Raw genomic sequence first — 17,200 nt, 5'->3', positions numbered from 1 at the left:
GGAAGCCGAACATGATCAAACTGATCACCCGGCTTGATTGCAAGGCATGCAATCTCTGTCACCTACCAGCTAGCATAGAAACCACACAGATCCACAGAGTCACAATTTTTGTATTTAGTTACACATATCGCCGATAAATTGTATTTAATGTTAATCGTTACAGCGTGACTGCACTATTATCTATAGAAATATAGATCTACCACACCGGAGTGACCAGGTAAAATCTTTCGCGGTACTTTCAAGATGATGCTAGGTAGCCATGCTACTGGTAGCTGATATGCGACTGCTCTGTTATGAGTATTAATGCGCTCCATTTAGGCCGTCTTTGTCGCTTTGATTGCAAACATTACTTTCATAGCGCAAAATGACGTCCCGTGAGATAGCGTCTTGCAGCTGCGTTACGCGTGAACCTGGGACGTGTGAAGCATCATAGCAACGCTAAGCTAGCATGCTAGCTGAAAGAGCCAGACATTGGCGTCTGGGCCTCAAGTGGAACACCGCTGTCCATATCGCGGTTGATCGTTGTTGTGGCTACTTATGAATGCAACTGTTACTTACTTACTAGCTAAATTAATGGACTGCTGCGTAGTGGTACTTTTAGGTTACATGATGTCGCCAGAAACGGACAACGTTAACTCGCTGTAATGGCATTGCTACATTGTAGACAGTAGTGTACAATTAGTGGAATTTAGTTCACAACAGTTACCGTAATATCGGTCAAGTTGTTGCTGTTGGTAACTACATATACCACATGCTGGTTGTACTGCGCATTTTACGTTACTTCAGCGTTACTTCGGTAGTAACGTACGAAGTGCTGAGGTTACAGGTTGGGGCCAAAGGGTTTTAAGAACCCATATATGTAGTACATGCTTCCTAAACAGGTTATGTGTGCGTTTGTGTCCTGTAGGATGGAGTGGCAGCCAGACGAACAGGGTCTTCAGCAAGTGCTTCAGCTACTCAAGGACTCTCAGTCCCCAGACACAGCAACACAGAGGGCTGTGCAAGAAGTATCCTTATATCTGTGTGTGAGAGAGAGTTCGACTGTGAGGGTGAGAGAAAAAGGTGTGAGATTTAGCTTAATGCATGAGAGCTTGTAAGTCAAAGTGTGTGTGTTGTCATGCGCAGCTTGGATGAACGTGCGCGTACTGGTGTGATTTTGATTGTGATTTGTTTATGAGTCCATACTGCCCAAATGTCAAGCAGGATGACGAGGTATGTGATGGTCTGTGAGCTTTTGCTACTATATGTGTGTGTGTGTGGAAGGTTGAACTCCTTAACATAGCTTGCAGAAACTGGAGCAACTTAATCAGTTTCCAGATTTCAACAACTATCTCATCTTTGTCCTCACAAGCCTCAAATCTGAGGGTATGTATGTGAATGTAAAATCTGAGGATTCTGACAATACAACGGGATTGTCATTGACTAATTAACCTTGCTTGTCCCCTGCTAATATTTCTGTGTCTTACCTTCTCTTTCCCATTTTTAAACATTTCTTTATCCCCATCCTCTCCGCTGCCTTCCCTCTCAAGACGAGCCCACTCGCTCTCTCAGCGGTCTGATCCTGAAGAACAATGTTAAGGCTCACTACCAGAACTTCCCTCCCAATGTGGGTGACTTCATCAAACGAGAATGCCTCAACAACATCGGAGACCCATCGCCGCTTATCAGGGCTACGATCGGTGGGTGTTGTACTGAGAGACAAATCTAGTGTTTGCTGCATTGTTTCCTAGCAAGCGTGAGTCAGACTGCTATGTAGGTGGTTCGACTTCTGTAGGTGATGTAGCTGTGTGGGAGGGAGCGCTGCATTTACAAGCTGTATCGAGTGATGGCGTGCAATGATGGTGGGTTAAATTATTAGTTTGAACCTCTTACCCCCCCCCCATCTTTTTTAGAGGGGTGGGGGGTGGGCAGGGAATATTAAGGGATAGATAGGATAAAGGTCAATAGTCTATGCCACATAGAATTGGTTTGCACCATCTCTACGTTGGCAACCTGAAGATTAATTTGAGATGAAGCTCAGCAGAATGTGTCAAGTTGTTCTAGTCAGAAATCAGAAATAGAAATGAATTCATTAAAAACAATAGGGGAAAGTGTATGAGGCCGTAGAACATTATGATGGAAGTATATGATGGCGATCACCATGCTCTAAATTGTTGCAGCAATTGTTCGGTTGATACCATTTGTCACACTGATTTGGTGCTAAATTTAACTTGTTGATAAAAAATGATCGAGAAATCCCTTCAAAATCCCACATTAAGACACCGAGACCTTGAAGAACACCGTAGAAAAAGCAAGCTGTAATTTTGTATGAAAAACATTTTGGAGGTTTTTGTAAGAATGGCATTTATAATTTAGCCTGGAGCTATTAGCTTTAGCCCCCTTCCCGACAAGCTACCATGACATGGTTGGCAAGGTAACACTGGATTCTCTTGGTTTTCTAGTTTCATGTGATACCTTTACTGTAGCTTTAAAACTGAGTCTGCTGCTGCCTCTGAAAGATGGTACGTTGGTCGGATCGCTAACCGGTTAAAGCCTGATTTGCCCTTGTATAACCTTTCTATTATCTATTGTAAAGGTATCCTGATCACGACCATAGCCTCTAAAGGAGAGCTGCAGACCTGGCCGGAGTTGTTGCCTCAGCTCTGTAATCTGCTCAACTCGGACGACTATAACACCTGCGAGGTGACTCTCGCCTGCCTGCACACACTAGTAGCTTTGCATTGTTGATGTGATAATCAGATATACATCTGTTACTTTGTTTGTAACATTCTTTCTTTATGCTTTTTCTCCACCTTCTCTCAGGGTTCTTTTGGAGCATTGCAGAAGATCTGCGAGGATTCATCCGAGTTGTTGGATAGCGATGCTTTGGACAGACCCCTTAACATCATGATCCCCAAATTCCTGCAGTTTTTCAAGCACTGCAGCCCCAAGATCAGGTCAGTGAATTACCAGTCTTTAGTCTTAGACCTTCACTCTCACTTTTAGAATCATCATTATAGATCCTCATTGTTTGTTTCTCTTTCTCAGGTCCCACGCTATAGGGTGTGTGAACCAGTTCATCATTGGTCGAGCTCAGGCTCTGATGGATAACATCGACACCTTCATTGAGGTGAGCATGACAACGTTATTTGCTGGTTGAATTTCCATTGTTTTCAAAGCTTGCTTCCCTACTTTTAGCTCCTTTCAGAGATGAAATATGTAACAACGCATCTATCTATTAAAAGGAAAATGTGTTTTTACTTTGGATACAAGTCTCTGCTGTGCATAACTTTATGCAGATTTATCCATAACAAGACTGCATTAGTGAGATATTTGCTATCTGCTACTTGAGACGAGGCTGTGCAAGAAGTTGCCTTTACTGTAAAAAAGGAGAGATTGTTTACTGCGACATGAAGCTGAACTATTGTTTTATCTTATTAATAGTGCTAAAGGAAATCAGTCATCTCATTTTTGATATAATTCTAAGAATTCTTACAAATGCACCGTAGCTGGTGCAGTTTGCACAAACCTCTCTTCAGGGTCAACTATGCTGCTTCAAAACCGTTAGCGTGATAAAGCGTTGCAAACTTTCCAGTTTCATTCAACAATATGGACACAAATTTTACCCGATAGTGTTGATGTAGTTTAGCAATAACGTTGGTTTGAATTGACCAGCTCGACCTTTATCATCAATGCTTATGATAACATGGTGGGGTGAGGTCAGGTGTTCAGGTCCTTCTCAAACACTGTCGAGATGTAAATGTTGCAAAGCATAAAGGATTAAACTGCACATGTGAAAAGTTGCTTCTATTAACTTTCTGTTAACCTTTTTTCCCCTCACCCATTCCTTGTCTTCCCTGCAAATCTCTCCCTTCTCTCTCTTTCGTCTCCAGAGTTTGTTTGCACTGGCCGGTGACGAGGACAGTGAAGTGCGGAAGAACGTTTGCAGGGCTCTGGTCATGCTGCTGGAAGTCCGCATTGATCGCCTCATCCCACACATGCACAGCATCATCCAGGTGAGGGGGGGGGGGACTTGATCTCACATGCAACTTTAAACAGACAATGTGTGGCTTTCCTTTCCTTCCACCTCCTCCTCCTCCTCTTCATCACCTCTTGTTGTCTGTCACCAGTACATGCTGCAGCGGACCCAGGACCCAGATGAGAACGTGGCTCTGGAGGCCTGTGAGTTCTGGCTGACTCTGGCTGAACAGCCCATCTGTAAAGAGGCCCTGTCTGGCCACTTGGTCCAGTAAGTACTGACAGAGTGAAGTCGTTGACATGGAAGTGAAAGTCAAGTGTTGTATGTGTTCCATCTGATAATTAATGGGGGGTCTGTCTCTTTTTACAGACTGATCCCCATCCTAGTGAATGGGATGAAATACTCTGAGATTGACATTATTCTTCTAAAGGTGAGCGGATACATCGGATGTCCCCCAGCTCCTCCAACTTCTTTTTGTTTCTTCCTTTTTGACCGGTGTCCATCCTGTATTCACCTCTCTCCCTGTTGTCCTGCAGGGCGATGTCGAAGAGGATGAGGCAGTTCCTGACAGCGAGCAAGACATCAAGCCTCGCTTCCACAAGTCGCGCACCGTCACTCTGCAGCACGAAGGAGGAGAGGACGAGGAGGGAGAGGACATCGACGACGACGACGACGATGATGATGACGACACACTGTCTGACTGGAACTTACGTAAGTCACGCACTTTCTGGTGACCACGTGGCAGACTTTTAAATAAAAACTAAAACAATGTTTAAAGTTTAGTGTAGCTTTTTTTTTTAACCATAACAACGCTACTTTATTGATTTTGTTAAGTGTGTTAACATTTGTGTTTTTAATGTATATAAAGTAGTGCTGGGCAACGATTACAATTTGTAATCGCGATTAATCGCATGATTTCTTTGCGATTAATCACTTTGTTCTGCGCAAAATTTAATAATGAATTCAAAGTAAAAGTACTGCTATATGAACAAAAGTGCAATAACATATAAGGTGCTTTTTAACAGCAGTATTCCCTTTACACAGTAGCAGTTAAAATACAGTTATGATTCTGATAATAGATATTCAGCCGGTGTTCACAACTTTATATTCATGTGTGTAAGAGATGCAATTTGAAATATACTTCTTGAAAACTGCAAACCTATCTACGTCATGTTTTTATGTTTGTTAAATTCTCAGTAGTGATAACTAAATGATATGCTAAATATACATATTCCAAACAAAAAAACTTTAAAAACTGTAAAAAAAAATGTTAAATGAATCATTTCTTTTTTGCTTTTTTGTGGTATTTTGGTCAGACACATATGCAACGCTGTATTACCGTAATATGTGTGGTGTTTGTTATAAATGTACGTTGGTACATAGAGGGTGATAAGAAGCTGTACAGGGAGGGACTTAGGACCCAGGGGAATGTAGGTGAAGGAAACAGGAAGAGACGCCACACAAACAGCTGTTCACCACTAGCTGCTGGCCAGTCTGCAGGTTCTTGTGTTAAAAATGTCCGCTTAATAATAAAAAAAAGACTGCACTAACGCGCGATAAAATAATTGTCGGCGTTAATTAATTAATGCGTTAACATGATAATAACGCGTTAACTTGCCCAGCACTAATATAAAGTAACAAGGATGATAGGTACATTTCCATATTTACTGTGACTGATTTAAAATATTCTCAAAGCAAGTAGAAATAAAAAAAATGTTGCCCCCAATTTGTCTCACTATGTCTGTAGTCCTTCGACTAACAATCATACGATTTCCTCGACTAATAGATTAGGGGATTTAATTGACAGGTCTGTGAATCTGAGCTTCCCCGTAAGGAATCGCACAAAAGCACAACTTTAAATCTTGTGTTTACCAAAGATGTGCTCATAATAATCTTGGAAATGAGTCATTCCGGGATGAAAAACGCAACAACTAACCAATTAATCGACTAACCATCTTAGAGGGGACATCCCTTCTTCTCTTATGCTGTGCATCGTTACGGTTTCAAAGTGGTCTAATGCTGATGGTTGGTTTCTTCTTCCAGGGAAGTGTTCAGCCGCGGCTCTGGACGTTCTTGCCAATGTGTTTCGTGAGGAGTTGCTTCCCCATCTCCTGCCCCTGCTCAAAGGACTGCTGTTCCACCCTGACTGGGTCATCAAGGAGTCAGGCATCCTTGTGCTGGGAGCTATTGCTGAGGGTGAGAAAGACTTGCTATTGTAATGCACTGTTGAGCTTCTGATGCTAAAACTGAATCAGCATATTTCCAAAAATGTTGGACGTTTCCTTTTTAGATGTATGAAACTGTTTGTCCTTCCAGGCTGTATGCAAGGCATGATGCCTTACTTGCCTGAGCTCATCCCCCACCTCATCCAGTGTTTGTGCGACAAGAAGGCCCTGGTCCGCTCCATCGCCTGCTGGACCCTCAGCCGCTACGCCCACTGGGTGGTCAGCCAGCCTCCCGACTCTCACCTCAAACCCCTCATGACTGAGCTGCTCAAACGCATCCTGGATGGCAATAAAAGGGTACAGGAAGCAGCATGCAGGTACAGCTCTTAGTTTTTTCCGTACGTTCGCCCCCCCTACTGCGTGTTGTTACTTTTCGCTCGGACATCTTTCTGACCCATCTCGTCTTTCCTGCAGCGCGTTTGCCACCCTGGAGGAGGAGGCGTGTACGGAGCTGGTGCCCTACCTGAGCTTCATCCTGGACACGCTGGTTTTTGCTTTTGGGAAGTACCAGCACAAGAACCTGCTCATCCTCTACGATGCCATAGGAACACTGGCGGACTCTGTGGGACACCATCTCAACCAGCCCGTGTGTACAGAATGCACCGCCCTGTTTTTTCCGCATGTAACATATTACAATAAGCAGTTATGGGAACAAATGAATCACCTGCCCAAATCCCACACTTGTGTTTTCAGGAGTACATAGAGAAGCTGATGCCTCCGCTGATAGCCAAGTGGAACGAGCTGAAGGACGAAGACAAAGATCTCTTCCCTCTGCTCGAGTGTCTGTCATCTGTTGCCACGGCGCTGCAGAGCGGCTTCCTCCCCTACTGCGAGCCCGTCTATCAGCGCTGCGTCACCCTGGTCCAGAAGACGCTGGCTCAGGCCATGGTGAGCCACACTCACATGGACTCTGCAGAGGCAATTCATGTTTTTCCCTGCTTCACATACATGACACTTTATTCCCTCATTCCCATTTCTGACCTTTTCTCTCCACCGTCTCTTCTCTGTCTGTGTGTGTGTGTGTGTGTGTGTGTGTGTGTGTGTGTGTGTGTGTGTGTGTGTGTGTGTGTGTGTGTGTGTGTGTGTGTGTGTGTGTGTGTGTGTGTGTGTGTGTGTGTGTGTGTGTGTGTGTGTCACAGATGTACAGTCAGCAGCCAGACCAGTACGAAGCACCTGACAAGGACTTCATGATTGTGGCTCTGGATCTTTTAAGCGGCTTAGCTGAGGGACTGGGGGGCCACGTGGACACGCTGGTGTCCCGCAGTAACATCATGACGCTGCTCTTCCAGTGCATGCAGGTGAGGAGAGTCCATGTGTGATTTCTTCTTTTCTTTTTTTCGATTCTTCTTGAACCGGGTAATTTTTGTAATCGAATTTGACAACCTTTTTGTAGTTTCTAACTTTTTCTGTAATCACTCATTTTAAATGTCAATGTTACCGATGACCTCACAACAAAGCGGCTGTCTTTAACCTGTATTTCTATTTATTTGATCTGATGTTGTCGAGAAAGTAAAATAATGATTTCACCTGCAGCTCGGTAATGACAACTGGTCACCACAGAATTCGTGAGCCGCGATTGAATTTCATGCTTTTTGTCTGACGAACAGAAAAATATGTACTTGAGAAATGTGAGCCCTCGCTCACCTTCCTCCTTCTCTCTGACGAACTACAAACTCGAAAAACTGTTTTTGCTGTGTGAAGACAGAAGTTAGAAACATTGAACTATTGAGGCAAATGTATACATTTACAGCCATTATATACATTTTTTGTAAGATTTTAAGCGCAAGCCAATATGCGGTTGGTCGGGTGCCACTGGACGATTCTTCCTCCATTAACAGTGTGTGTTCACATTTGTCTTTGTCTCTCTGTCTCTTCTGTCCCAGGATACGATGCCTGAAGTACGACAGAGTTCATTTGCTCTGCTGGGGGACTTGACCAAGGCTTGCTTCTCTCATGTCAAACCGTGTATTGGTAATTATCTCACTCAATCTCTCATTCACATACAGTACATGATGTTCCGTCATCCTCTTTTCTTTCTGTGTGTGTCTAATGTGATATTTTGTATTACGTGCGTGTCCTGCAGCTGAATTTATGCCAATCCTCGGGACAAATCTGAACCCAGAGTTCATTTCTGTCTGCAACAATGCTACCTGGGCCATCGGAGAGATCTGTATGCAGATGGGTGAGTTGGAGCAAATCTACTCTGATGTGATACAGTTAAGTGCTTATGCGGATGAATATGAGATGCAGTGAATTGATGCGTCTCTCTATCAGGAGTGGAGATGCAGCCGTACGTCGCTATGGTTCTGAACCAGCTGGTTGAGATTATCAATCGACCCAACACCCCCAAGACCCTGCTGGAGAACACCGGTACTTGATGCACAGATATTTTACTAGCATTTAGTGTCATGCTCGTGCACACACACACACACACACACACACACACACACACACACACACACACACACACACACACTACTCTAACAGCAGTCCTGACTCCTCTTTCTCCCGCTCCAGCCATCACCATCGGGCGACTGGGCTACGTGTGTCCTCAGGAGGTCGCGCCCATGCTGCCTCAGTTTATCCGACCTTGGTGAGGAAACACTGAATCACCTTTTCTTTGTTTTTAATATCACCAGCTATGACAACATCCGCACAGTTGCCCTATATCACAACCCGTGTTCTGTCATCCTCTGTGGTACCACATTCTCCCTCTTTCCTGTCTGAGCGTAATCATGTTCGCTTATCCGTACTTGCAAGACACATTTGTGGCAGTTTATTTTTTGTCCCTATCAGGCAATATGCATTGACTTCTGTTCTTATTCTTCTCCTTTTCCCCTCTTGGCTTTTTTTGTGCGATTGCATTGCCGCAAACAGCATTACGAGGGCTGCAGTATTGACATTCTTTAAATACATTTTTGATTGGAATCAGCAAGCAGTGAGAATGAAACGCTGAGTTTTCTCAAGCGTGGAAAAAAAGACTAATGTCCTCCCACACAGAAAGACGACGACAGGCTGTTAACATTTAATTGTTTGAGCTCATAAACAAAATAAGAGAATTGTAAGTAGTGACGGCATCAAGTCTAACAGCTGCTAAATGGTTGATATTGCATGCGGCAGGTGTACGTCTCTGCGGAACATCAGAGACAACGAGGAGAAGGACTCTGCCTTCCGCGGGATTTGCATGATGATCGGTGTGAACCCAGGAGGTGTGGTGCAGGTGAGACATTAGCGCGGTAGTCATTAAGTTACGGATTTAAACCCGCAGATGTTTTCGGGCTTGCTGTCGAAACCTTCTCACCTCTTCCTCTGTTTGTGCAGGACTTCATCTTCTTCTGTGATGCAGTGGCCTCCTGGGTGAATCCTAAGGAGGATTTGAGAGACATGTTCTATAAGGTGAGGAGCTCACTGTGACATGTGAGTTACTGTGACGCTGCTCTTGTTCTGCAGAGAAGTGAACATCGTTACTCTGCTTCAGTTTGATTTGATAAGGATGCTCACCTAGAAAGGAAAACGCACTGGGCACACTTATTCTTCTCCCGCTGCTTATTTGGTGATTCTTTCTCTGGCTTGGTTGGAAAAGCTAGTCCTGTTTGGCTGCTTCTTGACACCACCAGCTATATATCAACACTGCCAAAAAATGCTCGGTACACAGAGGGGCGTGAAAAAGCAGCGGCGTTTGACCTGTGAATCAGTAAGCAAAGTCTCTGTACTGACATCCATGTACCGCCAATTTGTTGCGACCACTACGCTACAATTGGTCGGGTAGCAATCCCATTGCGAGTGTTTGGAACGCGTCCTTGAAGTGGACAGTGTGAACAGAACTACGTGTCCGTGGTGGCTGCAGCTATCCGCGGATGCCTCAGTTTGGGAGTATAACCAAGGCTGCTGAAGAAGTTAAAGATTACTTGAGATAAGATAAAATAAGATACTTTAATTATCCTGGAGGAAATTCTTTGATCAAAGATTCCAAAAGAAGAATAACAAAAAACAATAAAATATAAACATGAACAATAGAATAACAATGACATCATTGCAACATAGAATAGCAATAAGACTAAGGTAAATAAATACAATAAAAATGCAACTAAAGTAGAGGAATTAAAGTACAACAACAAAGATTAAATACAAGAGTAAACTTCTATAAGAAGTAATACTAACACCAGTGCCAAATAGAGACGAAAATAGAAATGTCATAACGAGCATGATATTGAGTGATATTGTCAATGTTAATAATAATAAGAAGTAGAAAATGATATTGCACATAGTATAATGGAAATATTATTGCACATGAAATTCAAACGTTCTATAGCAGGATGTTGACGATGTGCCTGAAATAGAAATCCTCTTATCTTCTGCCCCTTTCCAGATCCTGCATGGGTTTAAGGAGCAGGTTGGGGAGGAGAACTGGCAGCAGTTCTCAGAGCAGTTCCCCCCACTGCTGAAGGAGAGACTGGCAGCCTGCTACGGCGTTTAGATTCTCTACACCCACCCAAGAGGTAATCCCACACACACCATTATCGTTACATTTATATATTATCATTACCCAAAGGTATACAAATGTTCATACTGAAGTAAACCTCATTGTGTCCGTCCTCCTAGGTGAGCCAGCAGGAGGAGGGTGAATGGGAAACTCATCCATCTGTGTATTGCACTGCCCTGATCTGGGGGGAGGGAGAGGGACGCTATTGGCCGCTCCCCCTGACGGACGGCCCCCACGCCCTATGTGTTTGTCCATAGAGGGAGGGTGGGCGGGTGGGAGGGTGGGATAAGAGGGACTCCTCTAGATTAACTAGGCAGGGACCCAACACAGAAAAACTAACTGGTAGGGACAGATAGAGAGGGACAGAAAGAAGGACACGAAGGAGACACAAGTTGGGGGGGGGGGGGGGGGGGGGGGGGCAGGGAGAGAGAGAGAGACCAGCAGAGACAGTTCAGGGAAAGAGAGGGAGGGAAATCCGTTACAATGCAGGGAAAAATAGCCACAGAAAGGTCTGCCACTGGGAGAACAGGGACAGTTGAGATTTTAATGGGATTGTTAAACTCGAGAGTAACCGATAGCTTGACCGACAGAGACAGACCAAAACAGACTCACACATACACTTGCACACACAGAACCGACTGTGGGTGGCACTGTTCTTTAGACTTTTTGAGACCTACTACGTATAGTTAGGGACAGACAGACAGGGGTCTAAACTCTGTTCATTTTCTGGGTGAAATCTTTCTTTTCCGGGGAATAGGATTCAATATGAATTACTTCATCTGTAGTCAGTGAATTCTACTTAGCTGTAAGATAATCTCGCTGTCCGCCTCTGTTTCCTACCTTTCATTATTTTAGTGCTGCTTCACAGAGCTATCCATCTATCAGACATACTCGTGTCACATTTTCTACCTGATCGAGAGAGAAAGAGGGAGGAAGAGAGAAAAAAAGAATGAGAGCAAGTGTCTTTCCTCGTGGCTTCACAGAAACCATTCCTCTAGTAAGGGAGGATTAGGGCTAACACATGTTTTCTGACCAGAGGGGAGGAACCAGTAGAAAGAAAAATCACATCCTTAGTTGTCCTCTTTGAGGTTTTGTGTGTGTGTGTGTGTCTCTGTGTGTGTGTGTGTGTGTGTGTGTGTGTGTGTGTGTGTGTGTGTGTCTGTGTGTGTGTGTGTGTGTGTGTGTGTGTGTGTGTGTGTGTGTGTGTGTGTGTGTGTGTGTGTGTGTGTGTGTGTGTGTGTGTGTGTGTGTGTGTGTGTGTGTGTGTGTGTGCGTGCGTGCGTGCGCATGTGCAGTTTGTAAATCCTCACTTCAGCATTCTGTGTTAACAGTGTGTGAAATATGTATTGTTTTTGATATGGTACCGAGCTAAAACTTGACTCCCACCGCAATGTCCTTGGCACCTGTTAACTGTGACCAAGTGTTTATGTGTGTGTGTGTGAGAATGACTGAATATGTGTGTGTGTGTATATGTTTATGTCTACATTCGTACTGATATCCATTTTGATGCCATATTGATATCTTAAGTAAAACAGTAATTGGCAATGTCATTGTGATCTTTCTAATGTTTTAAAAATGGTCCATATTATTTTTTTCTTTTTTTGTTTTTGCTGCTACTGATAATTTTTGTTTCTATAGTGGACTTAAATTCGCACAATTAACGCAAAAAAAAGATATTGGAATTAATGCTATTTTCAGTGACTGTTAAGTTGTTTTTGCACTTTTTATTTTATTTTACCTATTTTTGTTTTTGTATGGACTTTTTTTTAACCTCATCCATATACGTCTTGACCCTAATGTCAGCGTTTGTCATACTGTGTTGCACTGTGAAATTAAGTGTCTTTGACTGGCAAAAATATTCCAATACTAAATGGCAAATAAAAACAACTCTGTGAAACTGGGACTAATCGGCACTTTTACAATGACTAACTTTGCCATATTGCTGAGGTGTTTGGTATACGTGTGTGAGGTCATGCATGTGTGTGAGATCCTGCATGAGTAGGTGTGCATGAGTTCCTTTTTTTAAATGTTTGGCCGATGAGCATGTTTTGGATAGTTAGATGGCGTTCGTGTGATGTGTAGGGGTGCAAAAAAAGTTTAGTTTGAAGGGGTGTGTAGCCTGTCCAAGCCTACTTTGTGTTCATGCTCTGTGTGTGTGTTTTCACTGTGTGCGTGTGTGAGAGAATATGTGTGTTAGACGTATATATTTCAGAGTAATATGATTGCCCTTTACACACCAACACACCACCTCAATTCACTAGAGGAGAGCACAATACACCATAAAAAGAGAAGAGCTAGGACACTGCCAAAGAGCAACGGACAATAATGTAGAGACAAGCTGCTGATTCAATAATCAATATGTGCGTCATAATGAAATAGACAAAGAAGGGCTTTTCAGACTAATTATGGAATAGGATTTTGCCAGTAAAATGGACTACAGGGATCTATATTTTTTCATTGATATTCTGGGTATTCCAGCGTGTAGACATTTTGAAACAATCAAACGTTGGCACTTGATTTACACCTAGACTGTGACCACCGACATAATCAAATCGATCATTAATCACTTCAAATACAAGACAATCTGAGGCCCAGTCTAGTTCTTTTTCCACAGTCTCCTTGTTCAAAGCTTGTACGAGAACATGTTTTGGTTGCTTGTTAATTTTAGTTGTTTGATGGTTGTTGTTTTGTGCAACTGATGTTGCAGTTTTTGAATGTGATGGATCAGCGTATCTTTTCTTTGGATGGTACTGTAGTAGTCTGCTTCAGTGACAGATTGAAGGAAGGGGGGGGGACAGATTTTTGAATATGACGATGGGAACAAAGGAGGGTTGACAGGAGATGAGGAATTAGTTTTTTCTAAATTCTGTTTATATACTAAGGAGCATGATATTGTTGCCATTTGGCAGACAGACTGGTACCTTTTTGTTTTTCTGTGGGTTTCTTTCGCCAGTCAATGGAAATAAAATGCTTTGAGCCTTTTATATGATTTATAGTTTATGTATGTAAAATCTCTGGATTTTTTAAATAAATCATGACGTGCATGCTGAAGGCCGGATGTTAGAGTTGTCAGTCTGGTGTCTTTTTTTGAGAAAAAGAAGTGTTTTAGAAAATAGCCAGGTTTCACAGTTGAAGCTACAGTTGTGTATGTCCACAAATAGAAACAGCCATAAATGAACAACTTTATTCCACACAGATGCACATAACTAAACCCTGAAATACGCATTTTTGATATAACCAGTGGTTTCAAGTTTTGTGTGTGTGAGATTAGACACTAAACGTTTACACATGCTCAGAAGCAACTGATTCATCACTCCCATCTGCTTTTTGAAATACTCCATAACATGTGTTTTCTCCCAAAGCTGAGCTGCCAGCTCCAGCAGGTCCAGTCATGGGATATCACTGGAAATATGACTGAATCCACAATGTGCCCAGATCACCTTCACAGAAACTCTGGACTGAGTAATTGGCTCAAGTAAGAGAAGATAATCAGTCCATCATTTCACACAGGAAGAGGCTTAGTCTAAATGTGAGAAACATCTTGAAGCAGAGAGCCAAACTCACCTGTTAAATCTGTGAACACATAATGCTGTTTTCTCATATAAATTCTAAAAGACACCATCACATGCCTCAGAATACAGCCTCCTCGTTAGCACAAGTTCCAGTGCTTATTATCAAGCCAATTTAACACAGAAGACGCAGTGAGCATGTCTGTCTTTAACAAAAGTAGCCTGGTGTGCAGCATTTTAGCTCAAAACTTCACCATAACTGTAGGGTAGTGGCAATTATTTTTCTTTTTACTAGTCTGAACATTTTATTTTGTCTGTTTTTTTCTGCTACGATAGTGTAAGTATTGGTTTATTGTTATAGAGGATGAATATAGATGCGGAACAGAAACTGTAAAGTGAGGCAGTGCAGTCCAATCACAATCACCCTTTTAATGTCTTATGATTTACTGTGGTGTCGAGTCAGACTGTAGACTACATAATCTGTTTGCAATAATGCAGAGTATTCAATAAATACAATGGTTTTAAAAGTTATTCTTACGCTACATCTTTTCATATTCAGACTTCTGCATCATTTTACAATTTTCCACTATTATTTGTACTATATTCAGAAGAACGTACTGATAGCACAATTTGATAATGATCATTTTATTTTAAAATGCAACAATGATTATAATTATGTGATCAATATTGTTGTGATGTTCTGATACACCTACTGTGTAATGTACCAGCTGACGTGATACAGATGTGATGTGTTGATAGTTTTTCTCTGCAACTGCAAGATCTTTTTGAATAAACTTGGTGTCAAACACTTGAGATTTCTGCCGTTATGATGATTGCAGTACCACAATTCATCCAACAGATAGAGACATAGACTGTGTTTTCACATGGAAGGCTGAAGATGGGCTGCTCGATGCAGGAGGAAGGCTTTGTGCAAATGCTCCTCCGTGCCATGCAAATGAATACAGACAACTGTACTGTAACAAAAAATGATCCAGACAGATTGGAGTAGCCATTAGCAGTGATGATGTGCCCTTGAGCACAACTTTTGATCACAATACAGCAAAGGTAAGACAATTTACGTTTATGGCTGTTTAAAGTAAAGTTTACTTTTCTTCTCTTCTTCGGCTGCTAGTTCAGTGAGTTATGGTCAAGCAATCTTATTGAGTGACAGAGACTTGCATTGTTGGAATCTGTAGCCTCAGCTTTCAAAATGTGCACGTAGCATAAAGTAGTTGCATTGCTAGCACCACTATGCGTGCATTCATTCATTATTATGAGCTTTTAGCCAATCAGAGACCACATACACAATGAGAACAAGCTGTCGGTCTGTCAGAAATCTCCCACTAACAACAGATCCGGTTCATCTCCAGCACCATAATAACAGGCTTGTGTTACAGTGCTGATCATCTTTTCATCCCCACCATGATATTAATTGTTGATAAGGCTCTGGGTGGAGCAGGGAAAGAGTGACCTCCTTACTTCACTGTCTACATCCCAATATATCACTACTGTACATCACCCTTGTGTAGAGGGTGAGCTTTCAGTCTGGGTTGTTTGCGTGTGCATATGATATAAGCATTTTTCTAAAGAAGGCATTGTTTAGAGAGGACACAGGAGTTAAAAATAACGTGCCTTTATTGTGCAGTCCCTGTTTTGTAGCTATTGTATTTATATAAACAGGCTTTTCCTGTTCTGTAGGTGACCTTATTTTGCCTTTTGTTCACATCCCAACTGTTACAGTCTAGGAAAGGGAGATGTTCTTTAAATAGCGCTTCTGATGGCAAAAGAGGACTTAATGATCTGACATGATTTCAAATTCATCATTTGTACATTTGCAGGTCACTTGCAAACAGAAGCACACAAAAAAACCATGAAAACATAAGAAACCTTCATCATGGCTAGCACGTGGTTATATGATGCTGTAAGCTGTTCATGTTACAGGCAGGAGTCCGTGCTTTGTTACCTGATAAAGGGAAGTAGCTGAGGCTGATTGTTTGGTTTGTTGTTTGGTGGAATGCAGTGGTAGAATAATTTAGAGCTTTACCTTAAGTAGCAATATTACACTGTAAAAATCTACTTAAGTAAAAGACTAATCAACATAATGTATCAAAAGTACTCAGCAGCAGCTACATGACCCTTGCTATTGTGATGCTGTCATATCACTATGTTTTTTTTGGTGTAGAATTATAATCTCAAAAAGTAGTTAGTAACTAGAGCTGTCAAAGAAATGTAGTGGAGTAAAAAGTACTATAACATACTATAACATACTATAAAGTAGCTTTAAATGGAAATACTCAAGTAAAGTAAAAGTACATCAAAAAGTTCATTAAGTTAAGTTGAGCTTTCCACCACTGGTTGGTTGAGCAGCATGCTGTCAAATGACAGCAACATGCTTGTTAGCTTAATATCTTGTTAGCTGGTTGTTGTTAGCTAGCATGCTAGCTGATGATATTACAGACACAAAAATGGATGTAACTTGCTTCAGAGGGCAGTGTTGAGTGTGTGGGTGCAGGTAAAGAGGGCGGTGGTTCGGTTTGTGGGCCCAACTCAACGAAACACCAGTCATTGAGAGGATGCACACCTGATGACTGTGCACTCTTACACTCACACGCAACTTCATATTGAAACCATCATCTTTTGGCCCCAGATGCCTTTCATGCACAGGGCTTGTACAATGTAGATATAAGGCCAAGTTAAGCCCGGGTCAAGCCACTGACTTTCTGCTCTTTACTTGTGTGAGGCAGTTTAAATATCCGTCTGGTCTAGAGAATAATGTCACTGATCAGAACATCATTCAACATGAATACTGGGGGTTCCAAAGGAAGGCTCACTCAACGTAAGGCACATTTCACAAAATATGAATAACTAACATTCAACTGTGGCATTTACACATATTCTGAAAGTTTATTTTACATTGTGAGAAGTTTCAATCAAGAACATTTGAGAGAGAAAATACTCAAAAAGCTATCATAGATCAGAGGGTCTACGATTTCTTCTTTCTTTCTAGGCAACCATCTGTCTTTTA

At 42.2% G+C, this 17,200-nt stretch overlaps 1 protein-coding gene across 1 annotated transcript; it reads left to right on the top strand.

Annotated features, from left to right (window-relative positions):
• The first annotated feature begins 67 nt into the window (after positions 1–67).
• Positions 68–10,916, top strand: tnpo2b (transportin 2b). The gene is made up of 24 exons (XM_079158883.1): positions 68–217; positions 908–1,007; positions 1,290–1,365; positions 1,530–1,679; positions 2,576–2,682; positions 2,803–2,936; positions 3,028–3,109; positions 3,873–3,995; positions 4,110–4,228; positions 4,328–4,388; positions 4,495–4,669; positions 6,002–6,154; positions 6,275–6,500; positions 6,598–6,769; positions 6,877–7,071; positions 7,323–7,481; positions 8,067–8,154; positions 8,267–8,365; positions 8,458–8,553; positions 8,701–8,776; positions 9,304–9,403; positions 9,505–9,579; positions 10,553–10,682; positions 10,786–10,916. Exons 2-23 carry the CDS (start codon positions 909–911, stop codon positions 10,658–10,660), a joined length of 2,673 nt encoding a protein of 890 aa, XP_079015009.1. The 5' UTR covers positions 68–217; position 908; the 3' UTR covers positions 10,661–10,682; positions 10,786–10,916.
• The last annotated feature ends 6,284 nt before the right edge of the window (positions 10,917–17,200 follow it).

Source organism: Pholis gunnellus, assembly GCF_910591455.1.
Source record: "Pholis gunnellus genome assembly, chromosome: 5".
Lineage (NCBI taxonomy): Eukaryota > Metazoa > Chordata > Actinopteri > Perciformes > Pholidae > Pholis > Pholis gunnellus.
Note: the sequence above shows the minus strand (reverse complement) of the source record. Positions and strands in the feature narration are given on the sequence as shown.

Bases quoted from the DNA above. Each gene is read 5' to 3' on its own strand.
- tnpo2b (XM_079158883.1), top strand. From the start codon at position 909: ATGGAGTGGCAGCCAGACGAACAGGGTCTTCAGCAAGTGCTTCAGCTA. The intron at 2,937-3,027 runs GTCAGTGAATTA...TCTCTTTCTCAG, and splicing joins CACTGCAGCCCCAAGATCAG to GTCCCACGCTATAGGGTGTG. The intron at 6,501-6,597 runs GTACAGCTCTTA...TCTTTCCTGCAG, and splicing joins GTACAGGAAGCAGCATGCAG to CGCGTTTGCCACCCTGGAGG.